The 21960-nt window shown below is 38.9% G+C and overlaps 1 protein-coding gene across 5 annotated transcripts in view; it reads left to right on the top strand.

The window, feature by feature from the left end:
* Nucleotides 1–21960, top strand: part of MACROD2 (mono-ADP ribosylhydrolase 2) — an 857870-nt gene that overhangs the window by 256859 nt on the left and 579051 nt on the right. For all 5 annotated transcript variants that reach the window (XM_065632892.1, XM_065632891.1, XM_065632889.1 and 2 more), the window contains exon 5: nt 2547–2663. In XM_065632892.1, coding sequence (XP_065488964.1) covers nt 2547–2663 — 117 coding nt within the window. The remainder of the gene's footprint in view (nt 1–2546; nt 2664–21960) is intronic.

Below are 21960 nucleotides of genomic sequence, written 5' to 3'. Positions count from 1 at the left end.
TATCCACATTATTTCAATAGGAAAATTATAGAAAATTTCGTTGAAAGTGCAACATCATGTGACTCTGTAACTGTCTAATGTAAAGTATTTCAAAATGACATTTTGAAACTCACGCACCGTGTCCAGGGTGAGGATGGAGTTTTATAAGGAACCGCTTATCCAGTTTCACTGTGTCGTCTGAATATTGACCCTGATATAGAACAATCAAGTTTTTAACACTTCTTAGGACGTGGCTTCATTCAGATAAAGATGTTATCTGCCCTTCCCTTTGGGGATTTGTGGCTTCAAAACCGGCTATACCCTTAATGTAGAAAGGCCAGTTGTCATTTCCATTCCAGCTTCAAAAAACAACAGATTATGTGCATCTCTTGAAAACCCATCTACACTTAGCTTTTCTGGTTTAATTGCTTCAAACATACTGTTGGATACTGCTGTAATTTTGAACTGGTTACATCTGAAATAAAATCTGAAATAAATATTGAATGATACTCATACAGAATCTTCCTTGTCTCCATAAGCACCCTCTTTCCCCAAAAATAAGACCTGCCCCAAAAATACGCCCTAGCGTGATTTTTCAGGATTTTTGAGGGTATTCAAAATATAAGCCCTACTGCAAAAGTAAGCCCTAGTTACAGTTCATTAAAAATGTCAATTTAAATAATGTCCAGGCAGCCATACAGGTAAAAAAGTAAGCATCTTTTGGCACAAAAATTACTACTGGCCCTGTCTTATTTTTGGGGAAACAGAGTATTTGTTTAGCCTTTATACTTCAGCTTATTTTACCTTTTTTGAATTGATATTGTAGCTTTTATGATGATTATTTCCCACAGTTGAACTTCATCGTTGCTGCTGACTTAGGGCTTTACCATAGGTAATATGTTCATGCACACAGTGTTTCCCTTTTTTTTTGTTTCCTTTTTCTTAAACTTTTTGCCATAATTACAGTAAATAATTTCTTTGATTGCATATTGAGAGGGCAGAAATGCTGTGCCAGCAGCCTTTTTTAAAATTCTTTGCTGCTGCTATTATTCTTTCACTGGCTCCCAAAGGCAGTAAGATGTATGCACTCTCCTCATTTTCTTGCATACTTAGCTGCAATTGCAACCTTTAGTAATTATTATTTAATTAACTCCGAAGTATTGCTTGAATAATGCAAAATTTAAACATGGGGGAAAAAAAAGGAAAAAAGGTCATAGAATCGTAGAACCATAGAATAGTTTGGTTTTGAAGGGACCTTTAAAGCCCATCCAGTGCCACCCCTGCCATGAGCAGGGACATCCTCACCCAGATCAGGTTGCTCAGAGCCCCGTCCAGCCTGGCCTGGGATGTCTCCAGGGATGGGCCATCCACCACCTCTCTGGGCAACCTGGGACAGTGTTTCACCACCCTCACTGTAAAAAATTTCTTCCTCATGTCTGGCCTGAATCTCCCCTCTTTTAGTTTAAAACCATCACCCCTTGTCCTATTGTAACACTATTTATTTTAATACCGTTCTCTGCTTCAGTGACCAGGTCAGTGCCAGTCGAGGCCCCTCCTCAGAGCAGGGTCAGCGAGAGCGGGTGTCCCACACGTGTCCAGACGGGCTCCAGGTGGGCCCGGGGGTGGCCGGTGGGTGACACAACAGCAGTGCGGTGACGCGGCCACGTGCTGATGCCACAATGCACCGCGGCTCCATAAAGCCACTGCGGGGGGAGCTGCCTCTGGAGCGAGAGGAGCCAGCACAGCCTCGCAGCTCAGGAGAGCGATCGGCAACTAGAAACAAGGTTTATAGAATCATTGAACAGTTTGGTTTGGAAGGGACCTTCAAAGCTCATCCAGTGCCCCCCCTGCCATGAGCAGGGACATCTTCACCAGCTCAGGTTGCTCAGAGCCCCGTCCAGCCTGGCCTGGGATGTCTCCAGGGATGGGGCATCCGCCACCTCTCTGGGCAGCCTGTTCGGTGCCTCACCACCCTCGTGGGGAAGAATTTCACCCTTCTATCCAATCTGATCTACCGTCTTTCAGTTTAAAACCATTACCCTTTGTCCTATCGCCATATGCCCTGGTAAAAAGTCCCTCTCCAGCTTTCCAGACAAGGCATTTTTTGTATTTGAAATCCATAGGCATTGTTTCATGGAATTTTTGTATAAGACATTAACAGGACAGTGACATCAAACAGTCTGCATAATTGTAGAAGTGTCAGAGGTATGTAGTAAAAAAGTTTGGCATTTAGCCAGGGATCAAATTTATTTTCATAATTTGTAGTGAGAATTTCTTAGAGCCTTGAATAAGACCCTTTTCTAATATTGAAATTTTAATTCTGCTTTACCTTTTTCTAGGTATTTTCAATTAGCTGGAGTTGGCCAAATACCTACATATGTATATTTTTATAAACTCATCGACTCATTCTGGCAGAAAAAAATGTATATATTTGGCTGTCTCCTTATAGATCAGCAGGTCTGTGCTGTGAATGTAAAAAAGAGCAGTAAATGTCACCGTATATTTGTGTGAAGGCAACATAAAGACTGGCTTTGAATAAATCCAAGTTTCTGGGTTTGCTTTTGTAGTGGATGGCTGCATACACAGAGCTGCTGGGCCCTGCCTAGTTGCTGAATGTCGCAACCTGAGCGGCTGTGAGACTGGACAAGCAAAAATCACCTGTGGATATGACCTCCCCGCAAAATGTAAGTCAACCCAAAGCGTTTTCTTTTTGGTTTAAGCATGTGGAGGGGGTGTGGATGCTTTATTTCCCTGTGGTGTAATTCAACAAGGTCTTCATTTACAAAATTAGCAGTGGGACTTAATTAAGCATGTTTTGTAATAATGCGTTCCCCTCAAAAGGGAACGATTATTTCACCTGTGTTATCCTATGAAACCTACACGTCTCTAAAATATAAAGCGGCTTTCATGTTTAGTTTTTTGCAAACTTCAACATATCGTATGCATAATAAAGGATTGGAAATGCTTTATGAAGTATGAACAAAATACACATTATCATATTCTAAGTTCCATGGAGACAATTTCTGGAAATGCTGCATATTTCATATTCTTCGTGCAGATTCCTTGATTGTGAATACTTGGAGAGCGGAGGAGATCAAAGTGATATGTTGTGTTTTCAGCTGCTAAGTAGAGGCTGATCGGGCATTACTGAGAAGGCATCTGTCACACTTGAGCTTTCAGCAGAGCGCAGCTCAGTGCTGGAATGTTTTTGCACATCGAAAGTGGAATTGTCAGAATTCCCATCTTATTTAAAATAGGAAGACGGCTATTTGACCTTGTTGCATACATGTTGAGCTTGTCTTGGAAAAACCTAACATGTTGACAGCATGTTGGTTGGCCACTCTATTACGTAAGAATATAAAGTAGGAAATCTGCAAGTTAGGATCTTACAGAATAGTATATTAAGTTACGATGATACAAATACCAAGAAAGCATTACAAACAGCATATAACTAGAGTTCAACATCTCTTTTCTAATACGCAGTTTGCACCAGGAACGTGGCTCATTCAAATGTATTTAGATCTCATCTGGTAATTTTTTCTACTTTCATGTAAAATCAAATGCTTACTGCAGTAGCAGGTTCCTGTGGTCCTTAATGCCTTTGGTAAAGAAATAAATTGTTGGCACCTTCTGTGATGATGATGAGGAGAGCTATCAATTATTTCCTTGACAGTGATAATTGCTATATTTTTACCACTCTAATAGTTACTTCTGAAAGGTTAATTTGACTAGAGGTCAGAGAAATTGTTGAGGAAGATTCTATGTGGTAGTAATATTGGGTTTGTTTATGGCGAAAATCTTCACCAGATTCTTATGAGGCTGATAGGATTGTTTTATAACACGTTGTAATTTACTGGGGATTTTTGATGATTAATTGTTCGTCTTTAAGAAAATATATGAGAGGTATGGAAAAACCGTTCATGTATAGGTGCATGATTTCTCCCATGTATTTTAATAAAAGAAATTAAATAGAAGGTACCAAAGCAAGGAGCACAGAACTGTGCTAGAAAGGATCACGTCTGAGATGCGACCTCCCTTTAAATATTGTAGCAGTTTAATGGGTCTTGCTTAAGTTCGGTTTGTAGAATGAGATCCTGTTTGAAGACTATAGGACATTTTTTTGTTTGTTCTTTATGTAGGAATAACAAAACAAAGCAGTGAGAAAACCCATTATCACTTGCAGTTGGAAATAAAACCTGTAACCAGACATAGAGAAAAGTCAATATTCTGCTTAATCAATATTCTTAGAAATTGAAATTGCATCAAAGACACGTCTGTTTCTATTTGATCATGCATCAACATGAGAAGTGGAAAGGATACTTTAACTGACACACAGGCACAAGCAGGGAAATGTACGGTTTGCGTGCAGAGCCTGAGAATTAGATGCTCTTGATTTCTTAGACTTTTTTCCTTAAAACATAATTGTGTTCACTGACTGTTGTTTTCTTTTACTTTTCCCTCTTGGTTGTAGACTCATTAAATTGTTGTGCCTTGTAGCCCATTCATCAGAAAGCAATCAAACAATCAAGACTGTTTACATATTTTAAAGAGCTATAGAGCCACTAGATATTTTTTGTCACTCTGTGTCGCTTTGCCATACTAGTATTACAATTTAACTGTGGAAGCTGTTTCACATCTGATTTTGGTGATGAGAGCAACAACATGACGGGAGGTCTGGATTTTCCCATCCAGATGTGCCGTGATGCGATTTGGTGTGTCAGCAACTCGTGGGAGGTTCTAGGTGAATGGACAACTGCCAGCTCTCACAATGAGTTTGCTTTTCACTGATCTGTTTGTATACAGGAGACCAACTACAGCAATGCTTTAACAATTTGAGTAGTGCAATGATTATTTTGTTGTCTCCGCTCTTCTCATGATCGCAGTTGAATGAGTAATGAGAGTAAATGTGAAATCTATTTCCTAGCGTGAGGAATTGTTATTTTTTGTTGTTATTTAACAGATTTGCAAAATGGTACAATCGTATTTCCTACCCCTGGGATTTTCCCGTCTCTAGTTCTCGATCCTGAACTGCTTTGCTTGGAAGCATTTTGCTGAAATCAGCAGAGCTGCCGCGGGCTGCGCTGGCCTGGCTGTGTGAGGCAGGACTTGGGCTGGAGCTGAGGACTCCATGTTAAAGAATATTTAGTATTCAAAGATCATGCAGCGTATTGCTTTATTTTATAGACAACTTGGAGGAAGTTGGAGTTAAATTCGGCATTTGAAGTGAAGATACGCTTTGGTAGGAAGCTGGTAGTTGGTAGATAAAAAGCACTCTTGCAATCTCCTTTATGATCTATTTTATTTTTATTGAATACTTTGCTGTATTTACTTAGGTTGAATAAGAACAGGTCTGATAAATGATTTCTTCACAAAGGAGAAATTGAAAAATACTGTCTGACTGAAAGATGCGAAGATTTAGGGTATGGGCTAGCTTTCCGTGGTTTGTTCTTGTTGCATCTGAGTCAGAGATCAGCTTGTGAAATACACAAATAACAGTAAATATTCAGGGAGAGAACACATAAAATCATCAACTTTTTTTCCTCATCTTTTTATCCTGATAATGTGAACAGACCACGATTAACACGTCTATAGGCTAGAGATGTTGCTCTATGAACTTTTCGAGATGTGTATTTTTGAATGCCAAAAAGCAGTCTCTATGAAAATAGAAGTGAAATCAAATTGTTTTCTAATTACCAGTTAATGTAATATTCAGTACAGTTTTGCAGAAGTCAGTGCGATCACCATCTGCCTTGTGTGCTGCAAGAGCCTACACAAAGCCCCCCCCAAATGCCAGTGGAGTTGTTTGCTGAATACATAATTTGGTTGATGTCATCTATTGTTTTTCAGCAAACACCTATGCAGGCACCCACGTTTTCATAGCTCTTTGCAGGGCTGAAAAAGGCAGTGCCTTTTGCTGGGAGATATTTTCCTTTCATGCTCTCCCAGACTGATCATCATTTACTTAACTTCTGCACTTCATATTGTTGTTCCTTTTAAATAAAAGTTCATTCTAAATATTGTACAACTGCTCCTCAAACATTGAGCAGTACCCTGATAGCGTCATGCTTTAAATAACAGATGAACGGTGTCTGTTTAAAGCTCTACAAATGCTTGTTTTCTTTCTCGGTTGATTAATAGGCCCAGTTGGTTATATTGGCAGAAAATGGTCTGAATGTAAATTGTGTTTATGGCTGGAACCAAGGGTCCATAACAGCCTCGTGGCTTGTTATCTGCTTGCAGAGGTCCACTAGAAAAAAAGAGACCCTGTCAGAACACATTAAAAAATACAGTCCCACTCTGCAAGGTATTTAACGGGCTTAAAACCAATCGGAGACATGGTGACAACATCCAGCACAGGGAATTAGTACCCTGACCTTGGCAGGAAAGGACCCCCAAACTAACTTTTTTCTACTCTTAGTATTTCCACTAATAATTTCTTTATTTTTTCTGAAAAAAATGTTTGATAATAAAACCCCTAAACCTAGGAAAATAAAACTTTACGGCCCCTAATATGGGATAGAGCCAACCGTTGGTAAATTAAATCCGAAAGGTGGACTTTCAGTGGAGGTGCCCTGCTGGAAATGCCAGGCAGTTTCTAATACATTGGTTTATGTTGTTAATAAACCTCTAATATTTAGAGTAAATTTTTCTGCTTGCTTGATATTTTTAGTACTTTAAGCAATGTCCTTTAGGAAATGCTGTGTATAGCATAGTCTTCTGGTCCAAAGCCACTGTGCAGATCAGTCTGGAGTAATAATGTGCTTGTGCTCTCAAAGACAATTCCTGCTGTGAAATAAGTAGTTAGGAGGAGTGCTAGTATTAAACGCAGTAGGAGGAAGCAGCCTTTAAATTTGTTTAATCAGATTAAAAAGTGGGGATTAAAAAGCAGAGATTAAAAAGTGTTCTACTATATAGACATCATTTTCTGTATTTAAAAGACGAATATTTGGAGGGTATTATTTTAAAGTAAGGCTGTGAGCTTAGCAATTTTAAATCTCTCTGTATTTGCTTGGAGATCGCTTACAGAGCTGTAATTAAAAGGTTGACACAAAACCCTACTCCAGTACTCTAAGCCCGATCAATTGGAGAAATGGGGCATACTATTCAAGCATATTATTCGAATTTCCAGGATTCCACAAAGAACTTTGTTTACTTACTTTTTAAACCTTGATTGATTTAATACTACTTAAATTTTGTCTCAAATGATTCTAAATTTCTGGTAGGCAAGAGTCAGAGCGATACTTTCTTCTGCGTGGTTCTAATGTGCGGAAGAACGTTATCTTTGCACGGTTATTCAGTTTGCTACCTTCCTATTTCTTCTGGAAAGAGGTAACTCTGGGAATAGGATAGTAAGTCTGGGAATTGAAAAGAAGGCATTAAAAGTGAGCAATATGTGGCCAAGAGAGGATTGCTTAGAGAAGACTAACTTGTCCCTGTTGGAACAATGTCCTTGATCTTCTCCCACAATTGCTTTTAAATATCTAAGTGAAAACACATGTGCCACCAGATGCATAAACAGACTGAAGTTTGATGAAATTTCAGCTGAAAAAGGCTGCTGGTAAGCACAGGGTGACACAATCGTTAATATAATTGAAGCTTCGTAAGTGTTACGATGGTTTTCCAGGAGGGATGTCTTTACACTGGTTGTCTTAGTTGAGTAGTGTTGAGTTTTTGTCAGCGTTGTGCCCAAACTGCATGGCACCTGTCTATAGAGCCAGAAAAAGCTCTAGTTGGGTATTTCCTGGAACAGCACTGAACTGCAGCAGCTGTTTGCTGTCCTTTGCTGTATTTCTTAAATCTTTATCATTGCTTCAGATTCGAAAATTAAATTTAAAATGAAGCAAAGCAAGTTAATAATGATCAAAGGTCCAGGACTCCTTGTTCTTGAGCAATGCTTTTGTTGTTTAGATTTCTTTGGGAAAGCATTTTTGGTGGTTAATAAAAGCACTTAATGTGTATTTGTGTGTTCTTCTGGTTTTGTCTAGATTTCAAAGGTTTCTTTTTAATAAGCTCAATTTATGTATTTTATAACTATTTTGAAAATAAGTGCAGTGATGTCTTTATTGTGTTTTAATTTCACCTAATTGGCTCCAGTCATCTTAATGACCTGCTATATTCGCCATTAACAACAGCATGCATTGCATATGCTGTAAATGTGTTGGAAGGGAAATATTAATGATTACTTCTTCGGTCCTAAAACCTGCTTAGATTTTAGCGAGAGTTTTATGTTACATTGTAAAGCTTTATGATTTGTCTCTCCCTTATGTACCCCCATACACATACAAAGGGAGAAGTTAGGACTCCTGGGGAATAACGTGGAATGCATTTATCAACTGCAACGAAATAAGTTCGAACATCCAATTCCCTTCCAAGTCTGCTCAGGGTCCGTCATCGGTTTGGGTAGAAAAGGGCCAAGTGCTGTAGCCACCAGTTGAAATGTGCGGCTATGAATCAGCAAGAATCTTCCATCATGAGAGTCTATGGTCTTTGTCCTTGGATTGGAGCCTAGCTCATATACATTTTTTAATGGATAGATTCTTTAAAATTTAATTTGTGAATGGACCGGAGTGCGCGTTTGTCAGTGTAGGGTCATGCTGTGGTTGACGCTGGAAATCCTCATTTCACATCAAACTGTTCAGTTAACAAATCCATGGGTAGTGGCTAAAGGAAATGTTTTACTATCGATCCCCGCTGCTAAATCTAAACCCTCTTCTTCTGGGCATCACTTGCTCCAGTCTGGCTGTTGAACACCAGGACAGGAGTGGGCACAGCCCAGATTTCCCTCTGTTTGGTACCACAGCTCCCTGGTGTCAGCATCCCCTCTGAATACCCTCCTGACGAAACACAGAGTAAGTTACAAGGTGTAAACACTTTCCTAATGCTTAATTTATGTGGAAGGCGCTATTTAAAATGTCTCCTAATTCAGTGAAAAATGATTTTCACTGGAACACGCCTTTCCACGCTGGTGGCTTACAGTCATTCCTCAGGCGTGTTGGCACTGGAGCAGGGCGTTGTGTCCCTTAAGGCTAATATATTTTATTTCCTCTATATTTGGATATAGTTAGTCCTTTTTACTCAAAGAATAATAATAAAAAGTCTAATGTGTAGCAGAAAAATAAACAAAATTCGGATTGCTGCAGTCAGCTGACAAGGAGAAGGGGTTATAATGGAAACGTTTATGCTCCTTTAACTGCAGCGGTTGCTTCTGCTCCCACTCTAATATTTTCTCTCAGTAGTGAAAGCCTACGCTCAGTACTGGAAAAATTAATCTTTGATGCATGAGATTTTGTCTGCCTGAATTTCGCTTGTCTCATTTTAAATGGTGATAGAAGTTGCTTACTGTAGTAAAACACAACATTAACCTCATAGTGTGTTGGCACTCTGTGATTTATACTGGTTTAGTCTCTGAAAAATACTCAGCTTGTCTCCCAAACCTGGGTTTACCTTATAAAATATATTGGCACAGGCTTGGGCCTTGGATTGGAACGCTAACTGCTGATCCTCCATCTCCCTATGGCAGGAAAAAGGTTTAAAATTGTAGCCTCTCAGAGGTCATTATCTTGATATAATTTCTTCAGATTCACAATAATTGTATTATTGTAGCCGGAATGTTTTACAAACAGTACAGCCTCATTTTCTTTCTCGCAAGCAAAGTGTAGGATTCCTTCTTGTGCTGAATCTGCATATTCCTCAGCCAAAAACATGGCAAATTATTTTCAAATAGAAATAATCAGATCATAGGTAATAAATAAGGACATAGCTATTTTCACTCTACTATTTGGAAATAAAGCAAAAGGAATAACAAGGACTTGAAAGGTGTGTGATTTTTTTGAATTATCCTTCACTCACCCACAAACATCACTGTTTACTTGAGGTTTAAAGCTGCTAATTTTTTTATTTTTTGCTGAATATATTTTAAAAGAATGTTATGGATGCAAAGTGGGACTATTTCCAGAGGCGTTCTTTACCTGTCATCTCATTCCTTTAGATCAGTCCAAAGTGGATAGGATGGGGAAGTTACGTAAAATGATTTTACTAAGATTTTTGTTTGATTTTTGTTTCACACAGCAGAGGAATTTTGAGGCTGTTTCATATGAACTAAGTGGACAGACCCAAATAGGGGTTTTTTTGGTCAAAACTGATGTCAGACATTTGGAACATTTCTCTTCAGGAAAAAGACATCAGGTGTGAGACTGCAGAGTGTAAATAATGTTTTAATTGCTGTAGGAAAGAATCTAAATACTGATTAACCAGATATATATAGAGAGAAATAGATAGATAGGATAGATGATAGATAGATAGATAGATAGACAGATAAAAAGTGGTATTATTTTACATGCTGAAATGTTGTTTTACTACTGATGAAAAGGCACCATCATCCAGGATGTTTTGCCTTCTAGTATGGGGATCAAAATCACATGGATTTTTTGTTGTTGTGCGGCAGTAGGAATTTATTAAAAATGAATTACGTGGTTTTTTACATTTCAGGTAATATCCCCCGTTTCTTAACATTGTCTTCACACTCATTTTTTTTATTTTTTTTAAATTTTTTTAGTTTTTTAGCTTTGTTTGAAATATTTTATACAATTCAAATAGGATATATTAGGGTCGGACTTTTTTTGGTTTGTTTTTTTGGTGGTTTTTTTTTTCATTTCTTAGACTTCTCAGATTCTTTCCTTCCTTTTTTGTTATTTGTGAGGTTTTGATGATGTTTATGAGGATTCTTGAGTTATTATCAGTGATCTTGTACCTTTATACGAAAAAAAGGGGAAAATTAAGTGATGGGGGGGATACATTTATATTACTATATGTCCGTAGCTATACATCTATTTCTCTGTGCATTTATATTTAATCTGTGCATGCTGGTCAGTGTTGCAGATTATTTACACCATTGCGTGAATTGCAAATGTCCTACAACGTATTCTCTTCCGGATAGATGGCAGTAACTTTTAGGTTAATTATCTGGTAAGAAAAAATAGGTTCTGAATGTCATTGATTTTTAGCCTTTTTCAGAATGCTCTGAGAAGAAATATTACTTTTTAGTGGTTGCAGCACGGAGTTCTTAGGTTGCTGGATTAGGGCTGAAGTTTCACTGCTGGAATACAGAGCAGTTTTGAGATGCATCATCTACAGGGCACAGCGGTCACTCTGACCTGGGCTTTACACCTTTCTGGGTGCCTTTGAATATTAACAGAAAAACAATCTGTAACAAAAAAGAGGCAGCAATACCCGCAGTGACTGGTAATAGTTCTAGGGCCAAATTTAGGAGGAAAGTGTATTAATGCAAGATACAGTATTTTCAGTGTAAACTTTTTTATAGCCATTTCTGCCCACATGCTGGTTGGTAGGTGAGTATAATTTGTATAAAATAATATACACAGCGAGAAGCCAGAAGAAAGTGTTAATTAAACAACTGTCACCAGCTTTGAATTACTACTTCTTACATACTCTTCCTTAGTGATTTGTCATGCTACAAATCTCCCTGCTGGCTCCTTGGGAAAGTGAGTTATACTGAATTCCCTTTAACCTCAGTCGCAGTGGTCTGAATTCTTATATTTTCTGCTGATGTAACAGAGAGATGGATAGAGAAATGGCCGACCATTTTAATGTTTCAACATGGAAAAAAATATGTGTTTGATACATCACTGCACAATTCTAAGTAAGCATCCTATTTAGTTTTCAATAAAAATAATTGGTAGCTTTCCAAGGCTTTTCCAGGCTCATAAATAAATACATACATAAATGAGAAATGCTTTGCAACACTAAAAATAACCCCTTTGATATCTAATTATATGTCTATCTGTCTGGATCGCATTTATTTTTCTGCAACTTTCTTACTATGCTTTCAGTCTATTTTCATGCAGTGTTTGCATTAGAATTAAAACATATGGGTCGACTTTGAGAAAGTAAGAATACAGTAAGAATATTGTTTAATATCTCGTAGCCTGCATGGGCTATAAACAGCAGGTCATCAAGCCTGTAAACTGTTTGAAGAACCCGGGAACACAAAGGAGGAAACAGTTTCTCGTTGAAACTTTTTGTTTTCACAGCTGCATTATTCATTTTTAATTTTCCAGTAAAACTGGGGAAACTCCGCACATGTTGTATGGGAAGCAGAGAGGGGGGAAAAAGCCTTGAGACTTTGAGAGGTGTCATGGATAGCAAAATAATGTCATATAATACACTCTGAAAGCCCACAGTTCTGAAAATCACTATTCATTTAAGTAAAAGGTTGCATTCATGTCAGGTGTAATCCTGTCAGCTGTATAATCTTGTTTAAAACAACTTTTTTTTCACAAAATGGAGCACAAATGTTTCCAGGGAAGACTGTTCATTTAAAATTAATTTGTTGTAATACAGCGCTATTCATGAGAAGCTGGAAGTGAAGTTAACACAAAATTGACTGGGGAGCCATGAATATTGCTGGATTTCTTTCAGGTTAGAGAGTCAAATGTAAACAAAGATGCAAACCAAGTCATTTTAAATCAGAATCTTATACTTGGCAATGAAAGACAACTTCAGAAAATGAGCTTTGGCTTTGAACGATTGGCCGCAACTTAAGAATAAAACCGCCTCCCCATCACTGCCAGGATCCTCCCTTATTGCATCGGTTTTGAAAGGCATAAAAACTCTCCTCTTGTTGTGATTTATTGTTAAAGAATATTTATCACCTGTCTCGCTTAGTGATTGTTTCTAAATGGAGACCGCATTCAACATAAAAATTCGGTTTAGCCAAGACTTACAAAAGAAAAAGAAAACAAGACCAAAAAAAGGGCAACCACTCCCACAAACAACAAAAAGCCACCTTATTTGGGATAAAATTTTTGCAGTGGTTATGGGTAAAATCCTTCATGTCATGTCCTTGCCTTTCTCAGGTGCTAACGCTCCTGGGTTACGTTGGCTGCTCTGTGGCACGGCCACCGCTCTGCATCTGCTGCTTTTGCCAAGGGAAGGGACCTCTCTGACACCCCAGGCCGGGACGTGAAAGGAAATATAAATTACGTTCGATCAACTGGAATGCCTGTGTTGGCACAGGAATAATTAGGCAGGCAGTAAAGAAAACTTACAGACAGGTTTTCCCTCATGGGTTATTCAAAGGCATCAGAGAAGAGGCAGAAGATCCATGTCGGAGAGCTCTGAATCTTACAGATACTTGGGTGTCCTCTTGCCATGTACAGATCCACGAGTCCTCTTTATTTGTGGGACTTTAGTTATACAATGGGGGTATCTAGGTTTTTCTCCTTTTTAAAGAAAATTAAACATGCAACTCTAGAAGTTCCTGAGACACTTCTTGTCATAATTTGTAACATTTCACAATCTCTAAAAACACAGTAAGATTTCATCTTATTTTTCCTCTGTCCTTTTGCTGTTGGTTTTAGACAGTGCTTTACTTAGCATTTCTACCAGATGGTTTTATCAAAAAGAGCAGTTAGTTCATGGGTCAGAGAATCTTTTGTGATCATACAAAGAGGGTGAGGCTGGAAATGAGAAAGGACATTTTTTGGTCTTCCTTTATTTTTAGTAACATTTTCTTAGGGGCCAAATGATTATGAAAAACAACTCAGGGCAGCACAAAGGAGTAAATCCTCTGTATGGCAGACACGCATGTTCTGAAAGGAAATCCTCTAAGGTGGGACAAGTCCTCACCTCATGTCTCAAAGAGCTTGGGGGACTTTGGCCTTTTCCACACGCCGCGATGCTGTTCGGTGTGTCCTGTGTTCCCGTGGCGAATGGAGCAACCGTAGCTGCAGAGCTCCTGCCGCTGCTCTTGCTCCTTCTCCCAGACAGCTCAGAGCTGCGCTCATGCCTGCAGGGATATAGACTTTTAGCACTCGTTTAAAAAGAAAAAATAACCCCCCAGTGTGTGTAACCCACATTAGACAGGTGGCGTTAGCATGACAGGGAAAGTTTCCAACTCTTAGGCTGAATATCTTTCAATAGATGAGGAAGATCTTTATTTTTCAGGGTTTTTTTTAATGTTCTGTGCTTAAAATATATTCTTTGAATTAGTTCAAACTATGGATGTGACTTTTGTATCGGAGTAACTTACCCACTGAGGCCAAACTTAGGCCGTCGGTGAATTTCAAGTAATCTGTAGAACCAGCATCAGTTGGTAATAATTTTCTGTCGCTGCTATTCAGTGCTGGATTTGAAGCAGAAGTGTATAAGCAAATGGCTCTGTAACCCATTATCTAATCTAGTGCCTCATAAGAATCCTATTTTATTAAATAAATGGCGATCCATATTAGATGCAGGTGTGAAAAGTCCCCGTCTTGTGTTTTTCCAGCAGCCTGCCAGCATGAGCAGCCTGAGATTTCGACGAATCACTGTAAAGTGAATGAATAGTTCCCTAATACGCCTGGTTTTCAGGAGGTGAACTCAGTGGCTGTAGAAGGGGAAAAGCTTCGGGCAGGGCCCGTTGCACTGAACGCTGCTCTGAAGCGAATGTCTCCAAGGCCGTCACCGCTCGGTAGTGCCATTTTGGCCACGCTTTTCTCACTTTTCCACATGATCCAACCAGCCAAGCGTATCTCCCAGCCTACAGCAGAGGAACACAATGTGTTTAACTATTTAACTATTAGCTCCACGCTGTCCTTAATACAAAACAGTACTAATGCTTATTAGGATTATTTTGTATTTTATTGGAGAAATTGTAACAGACATGTGCTGTTGATGTTTGAAAAACAACGTATTTACCTACCAGTGTTTTTTTCTTTTTTTAAAAAGCACCCCTACTGGTTTACAGTAGCTGGAAGTTCAGCAGCAGGAGCTGTGATTTGGCTCCAAGCCCAGCATCCATTATGTCTTGCACCTTTAGCCTCCAAATTGATAAAATGGCAGGTGTACAATTAGCAGATTTAACTACAGTTAAATCTTATCTCGATGCTGTGTCTGGCAAGTATGTTATGCCTTTCCTACCCCTGCGTTTTTCTGTTTCTTCAAACACCCCCCTAATTTCCACCACTTTCTTGGGCAGCCACTTTTAGTGGCGATCTCTCCACGTTGTTACGGTGTCTTTTCGGAGACCGACAGAGCATCTTTGGTCAGTTTAGTGTTTTCCGAACCATCCCTCACCCTGTCTGTCCTTTCCCACTCATTGTCCAGCTTGCTTCTCTTTGATGTGACCTCTTTTTTGACGTTAGTGTTTACCTCTATTTCTTCCTTCCATCTAATGGAATGAACACCTCCTCTTACTACAAAATTTGGTCTACATCTTGGGTTTCATTAAAGTCAGACTAGTTTAAATTAAGGTTTAAGGTTCATTCCTAGTAAATGCAAGAGAAGCATCTGAGCTTGGGCTATATGGAGATGGAAGTGCTGTCATCCCAGAAGCAAACCAGTCCTTGTTCATCAGATATGCTCAAGCATTTCCACTTGATGTGGAAATATTATTTTCTAATCTAAATCAATATGCTAATTCAAGCCACAGCTAATTCACAATGCAAGTTCAATGACAAAGATTTTATTTTTCATCTCGGTTCTGCACCTTGTTTAAATATATGCATTAAAAATATGATTGACATTTCTGTTTACTGCATGAGGTACAATATGTGCCATACTCTCTTCTACACATACAGAGAATACCCCTTCATTTTTAAAAATCACATTGCTTGTTGATCAAACCATACACATTTTAAAATGTATTCCTTCTGCTTCCTTCCTATCAGATGTTGAGAAACGGTTGATTGCAATTTCTCAAAGTTGCAAGAACTAGTCTAAGCTTGCCTTCTGATCCAATGAAGTCTTAAGATATAGTGCTTTATAACAGGCCAGACTCTATGATTAAACACATGGAGTTTTAACTTGTGAATACTTGACCAAATAAATGCCATAATCAACAGGACTAGATGGCACGTGATGATTTACTGGTTGTGAAAATCCTCCTTTATTAAGGCATTTGTTACTTTGATGACATGAGTTTCATCTACAGTCAGTCTCACAATAAGCACAGTATCAATAAAATTATAATTTTTGGTTTTTTCTTTTTTAAGAAACATTAGCTTTTCAGATGATTGTGTTTGGGGTCTTCATGGAGAATTATGCATTCAGCTGGTGGGCTGAACAAATATTTCTTTACCTTGCCTCCTGTAACATCACTCATGACTAGTTATCCTATTAGAAGTGTTTTGAGACAATAAAACAATGAGTGGCTGTTGTTTTTGAAAACCAGAGAGATCTTTGTTCCTTAGCTTTCAGTCTGAAACAGCATGCATTTCTTCAGTCTTTAAAATGCAAGGTTTCTGTGTAACCAAGGCTTGTGAGATCCTTTCTTTTGTACATTTATGTTTGAAGGTATTCATTTGAGGGTAATTCCAAGTAAAAACAAGTCTCTCATGGCAGCGTGGATGTCTGCAGGTGTTCTGGTCTCCTGCTCTATCACTGGCTGGGAGATTTCACCTTCATGTTTAGGGACTTCATTTGGGCTAATCACGATTGGCAACTCCATGCAAATGAGATTGTAAATGAAGCTTGAAAGTGGGATTTCTTTTAAGGAAAATATTTGGATTAAAGAGGTTGTGAGGTGTTGATCATTTTATTTTCCTGTCCCAGCTGAACACTCGACATTCTCGTATTTTATTAAATTATATTAAACATTTTAAAAAATGTAAAAGAGATAGAGGTGGATCATTAATACATCCCACTTTTTTTTTTTTTTTCCCCTGAATATCAGTCATACTTAATGCATTCAGAACATAATTGTAATGTATGGAGAATTCAATCATAACTAACAAGCTGAGAAAGAGATGAGTAAATCAGTTTTCCTTCTTCATCTTGAAGGGTTTCCTTGAGAACAATGTTCCGAAGGGAAGAAGGTTAAATTATGGGTCCCATTTAGGTAGCTCTACTTCGAAGAGCAGCGAGAGATGTTATTAAATGCCATTCCCCCTGCAGCCCTTGCTAAACTCAGCAAAGCCGGCTTGAAAACTGATAGCGCTTTGCCCTTCATGAGCCGCTACCGTATCTTTATGTTTCTGAAGACTTGTGGAATTTACTAAATCCTTTAAGGAATAAATGGGATATACTTTATATGTACAGATTTTTATCTATTTCCTTTTCTTTTCTTGATGTTCCATGGGTATGCGAGCTGTGTGAGCTGGGCTCCCCACACTGCCAGCGCAGCTCTGCTCTCACAAGCACTCCCAGTCTTCAAGTTCCTACTTGACTAACGAAAGGTTTGCGATGCTCTTTTGCCCAGTTCCTAACAATTCCCAGAGGAACTGTTTTCACTTTCTGCAGAGCATTTACGTTTTATCTTTGTACGAGAGGCGTTTGGCATCTATTCGTGTTTTCTACTCTAATGGGATTGATTTCGGAGTTACCTACACAACCATTCCTGCATTCCTGCATAACGATAAACCTTCAAAATACATGGAACAATGACCTTTACATATCAGAAGATTAACTATACTGGAGAACAATAAAACTTAGTGAAGCAGGAAACTTCAAATGATGTGGAATGATTTTTGAAGCTTATGTCAGTTTTGTTAGAGCTTTAATTTTACATTCCTATACTTTTCAGATTACTTGAGAATAGTGAGCAAATAGTAGGGTGCACTTTTTCTGCTTAGAGAAAGGAATGGAACAATTTGAAAAATAAAAAGAATGTCTTGCTTGAAGAGGAGTGGTACTTGTTGTTTGGGACTTCTGAGACTGAGGAAATGCAGTTTGCCCCATGTTAGAGATGTCATTTCAGCAACCTGAACAAAGTGGTGGTGAGAAATCGTGCTTGCAAAGCCTTTTTCAGGAGCTTAATATAGTCTACAGGGTTTTTTGTGACATTTAAAAACAATTGCTTACATTGCGGCAGAGACAACCCTTAGTTATGGTGGAAGCAGAGATGCGTTTTATTGCTCTGACTTGTGCCCTTCATGTTAAGATGGTTACTGTAGAGTTAAATATGCTGTCTGCATAAATCTATTTTGATCTTGTGGATGGCTCTATGATTCTGTACGTTCATACAACATATGAGTCTGTTCTTCACATACGGGAAATCTTGATAAAATGAATTTTTCAATTACTTAAATGAGCACCGACCTTTATGGAGGGATAACACTTTCTGCCATTCAATTTTTTTTTTTTTTTTCTGGGCTTATCCAGACATGGTTGATACATGTAATTCCAAAATGATGGAAACAATAACATTCTGGGATGAAACGCCCTCTTTTTGGACAAAACAAATATGAAGCCAGAATGCTGGTATTAAAGCTGGAATAGCTGGGAAGAAGACGGTTTGTTAAGAAGTGTATAATTTTGAAGATATTTATTCTTTACAACTTGAACTTTAAGACTGCTTCCTACAGTAGAATATTGGAAGTTTCCAATTCAGATTGTCAACAAAGATTAAACAAAGTAAATAAAAATTGCCCTATGTGAATCGTTGTCCTGAGGAATTTGCAAGAAAGTAGTGTTATTGAGATACACTATTTTCTCATCAGGGAAAGCAAACTTGCCTTCCCAAGACTTACCTGTCACTTCCTAAATACCTTATTCAAAATATGCATATATTTTCATTTGTTTGTGATAGGCACAGAAGTGGGAAATCCCCATCCATCCCTACTGCTCTCAACACAATCTCTAACAAGGCTGACAGGTCTTGTAATTCGTTTGCTGCTCCTATTCTTTCATTTCTTTAGTTCACAAAAGAGCCATATTCCAACTCCTGTCACTTCATGTGTGCTAAATTCACTTCAAGTGAACCTACATTTAAAATCACAAATCTTCTGCTCTGAATTGGAAGATTGCTGCACTTAGATGAATAGATTTTAAGGATGAAAATAATAAGCCTCGGTAGCTTAATATTTTATTGCTTAAATCTGTTACTACATACTAATTCTAAGCACTCCAGTGCTGATTTAAGATCTTACTAGATGCCTTTTCAGAGAGATCGCAGAATGAGCGTGTGGGTACCAGGCACGTTGGAAAATCTGGCCACTAAATAATTCTTTAGATTAAAATAAAGGGCACTGTGGAGCCTGAAGAGTCTTGCTTAAATGGTGCCCTGGGTTGAAAATTCAGTCCAGCAATCCCTGATTGCTACAAGCAGCAAAACGTCTTAAAGACAGGTTGCAGGTACTTTATCCGGTGCATTGCTTGATGGAAGATATCGCCATCAAAGCTCCAAGTGCACATTTCCATGGCCTGGGAGTGGCACCCTACCCGCATAGACTTTAATTAAGGGCTTAAAGCATTATGTTGCAGGGGAAGAGCGGGCTGAGAAGAAGAGGAATTGAGAACTCTGACCAAATGTAGAATTTAGGCCACAAAGTTGCCTAAATTCTACATTGCCATGCAATTTTCAGTGTTCAAATTCAGTGAGATGTAAAAGGAAGAGGAAGAATTGAGTGATGAGTTGCTGCACGAAAATTTCAAGGAGGAGTTTCTGGTTTGTGGCTCTGTGTCAAGGGTTTTCTTACTAAGTGATTGTTTCATACAATGAGTGGAGAAGTGGTTGAAAATGTGGGTTATATTGAAGCGTACTACAGTAAGCTGTTATTAAACGATCAAGATCTTTTGCCCTGTGTAACACTTCTCTGCCTGTGGTGGTTTTCTGAACACCAGATCCTGTGAGGCTCTGAGTGCCTCTAGAGCACTGCAAAAAATCTCAACTTGCTTTGCAGGTTCTTGGCACCTTTCAGGAGTGGATGGAGGAAGAATGTACCAAACTTGTTGGAACAGAGCGGTCCATGAGTGCATGGAAAAAATTCTTCCAGCTCTACCATGACTGGAGATAGGGTGTGTCCCATGAAATTCGGGATGGGAAAGATTGTTTCCCGGAGGCAATCGTCGTTCTCCCGCTGCTGCCTCTCCCCGGAGTGAGCTCAGAGGCGTGTGTAGGAGGAGACCCATTGGTTTTGGCTCAGGTCTGTTGTCAGAGCCGGCTCCTGTGTGGGGCTGTGGGCATCTCCGGGGCGTTGTGCTCCTCCAATGTGTTCACGCTCTGCCCCGCAGGACGTGTCCTTTGCGTTTGACATCGTGGCGTAATGCTTGTCCTTTCATGGAAAGGAGCGAGGTGGTCTCCCAGTCTTCGTTGTGCTCTGTCGGAATGGGAATAATGAAATAATCCAGTATTTTAATTATCAGAAAGGATTTAAGCCCATTTACGCATTCGTTTTGGATTTCCTTATTTGTGATTCTTCAAGGCGCAAGGTTAAAAAAAAAAAAAAAATAGATTGGAAGGTACATATTTCCCCAGCAGGTCATTAGTAATGAAATAGTGAACTTTTATCTTTTAATTTATATTGTTAGTAGATCAAACTTCCAGACATTTATCTTAATGCTTGTTTCCATGTTTAGCGGCTGAGGTAAAGGTTAAAAAAAATGGGCTGCTTCATCATTCTCTCGGCATTAGGGGGAAGTTAGTCCAGCTTTAAGGTTTCTGTACCAACATGTTCCAAGTCTGAGCTGCTTGATTGGCTTCTAACCAAGGGCTTTGTGAAGCATGGATGATCATGGTGTGTTGGAGATAACAAAGCATACCACATTATAACATTTCCCTTTTCCTTTTATGCTTTCACAGAGCGGAGGAGTTTTTTTCCCTAATTTTTATTGAGGGAATCAGTGATTAACTTCCGGAAAATAAAATTATTTTCTTGGAAGACATAAGTGCTTAAACCTAATATCGAAGCAGCAGGTGAAAAATAATAGTGAAGCTGGTTTTAATGCGGGAAGTGAAGAATGCGTAATTGAAACAGTATGATGATGAAAAGGCATTATGTGAAGCTGTCAGAAGTCATTATAATACACTAATTAACACACTTTGCACTCTTAGCTTATGCTGTTGTGTGCTAATATTTCTTCCTCTTTTGCCTTTTGTATTCCTTAGCGGTTTTTGCAGGTATTTGAAGGCAGGCAATGGTATTTCCCATACTTCACTATTTTAAATGCTTTTGTTAGCGGAACCTGTCACCTCCGTAGTATGGATTTTCCTCTTGATAGCAATTTAATGTGTATGCTTGGGCTTTTGTTTTGTTTTCCTAATGTCTAGAAGAAAACACAGATTATATTTCAACCTAGGTAGATAATGTCAGATTGTAAAGGGAAAACTTTGGCCTGTGTGTGTGACTGATATTTTCCTTTGCTCGCAGCTTATCTGCCTTATGTCATGAGTCTTTCTGGACAAAGCCTCCTTTTGAATATCACAAATGTAAACAACCCAGTAGATCTTCATATCTCACAGGACTTCTGGAAATGGTTCAGTGTGAAATCACCCTGCTTAAAATGCTATTATAAGATTTATGCACCACCTGAGGAAATAACAGTTTAAATGATACGTAGGGCAGGAATTGGTTCCGTGTATGAATTTCATCCATCACGCTGAATTTAGCTAATAACGCTTGAGACTGTTCACCGTGATCTTTACAGACTTATGATTGAATTTTACTCGTGCTGCTCCTCTGGTGTCCCTAAAGGGTCTATATACTATGTAGTTTAAGGCCTATTACAACTTTTCAGTACCTTTCCAGGCTCTAAAGCTCAGAAAGCAGGGCATGAGCTTCTGTCCAGCCTTTCCTAACTGGTCCATGCTTTGCTAAGCTTAGTTGATGAGCTCTTCACCCCTAGATGCCCCAACTGATTTAAAGCACAGCCAGAGCTTTCCTCTGCTCATATATGTTTAGCCATCTGAATAAACCTCGCTCAGTTAATATTTTCTGAAAGGAGATTAGAGATGAAAATGGAGAAATACCACTTGTGGAAGTACATCTTGGAAGGTAACAGTCACGGTGAAATCAGGTTCCTGTTTCTCTTCGTGGTGATGGATTTGAGATGGGAGCAGTTCTTTCATTCTCAAAGTATTTAGAGCAATTCTGGTTCTTTCCAAGGCCAAACACGGAAAACTTCAGTTCGGCGGGGGGAAAAGCTCTCAACAGAAGATTCTGTTTATGGGAACGGTTTTGCAATCCATGACTGCCATGGCTTTTCTTACTCCGGTGCACGTGCCCACATACACATCCCTGCTGAAAATGCCATTTACAGTTAATG

This window comes from Caloenas nicobarica, chromosome 3 (assembly GCF_036013445.1).
Source record: "Caloenas nicobarica isolate bCalNic1 chromosome 3, bCalNic1.hap1, whole genome shotgun sequence".
Classification (NCBI taxonomy): domain Eukaryota; kingdom Metazoa; phylum Chordata; class Aves; order Columbiformes; family Columbidae; genus Caloenas; species Caloenas nicobarica.
Note: the sequence above shows the minus strand (reverse complement) of the source record. Positions and strands in the feature narration are given on the sequence as shown.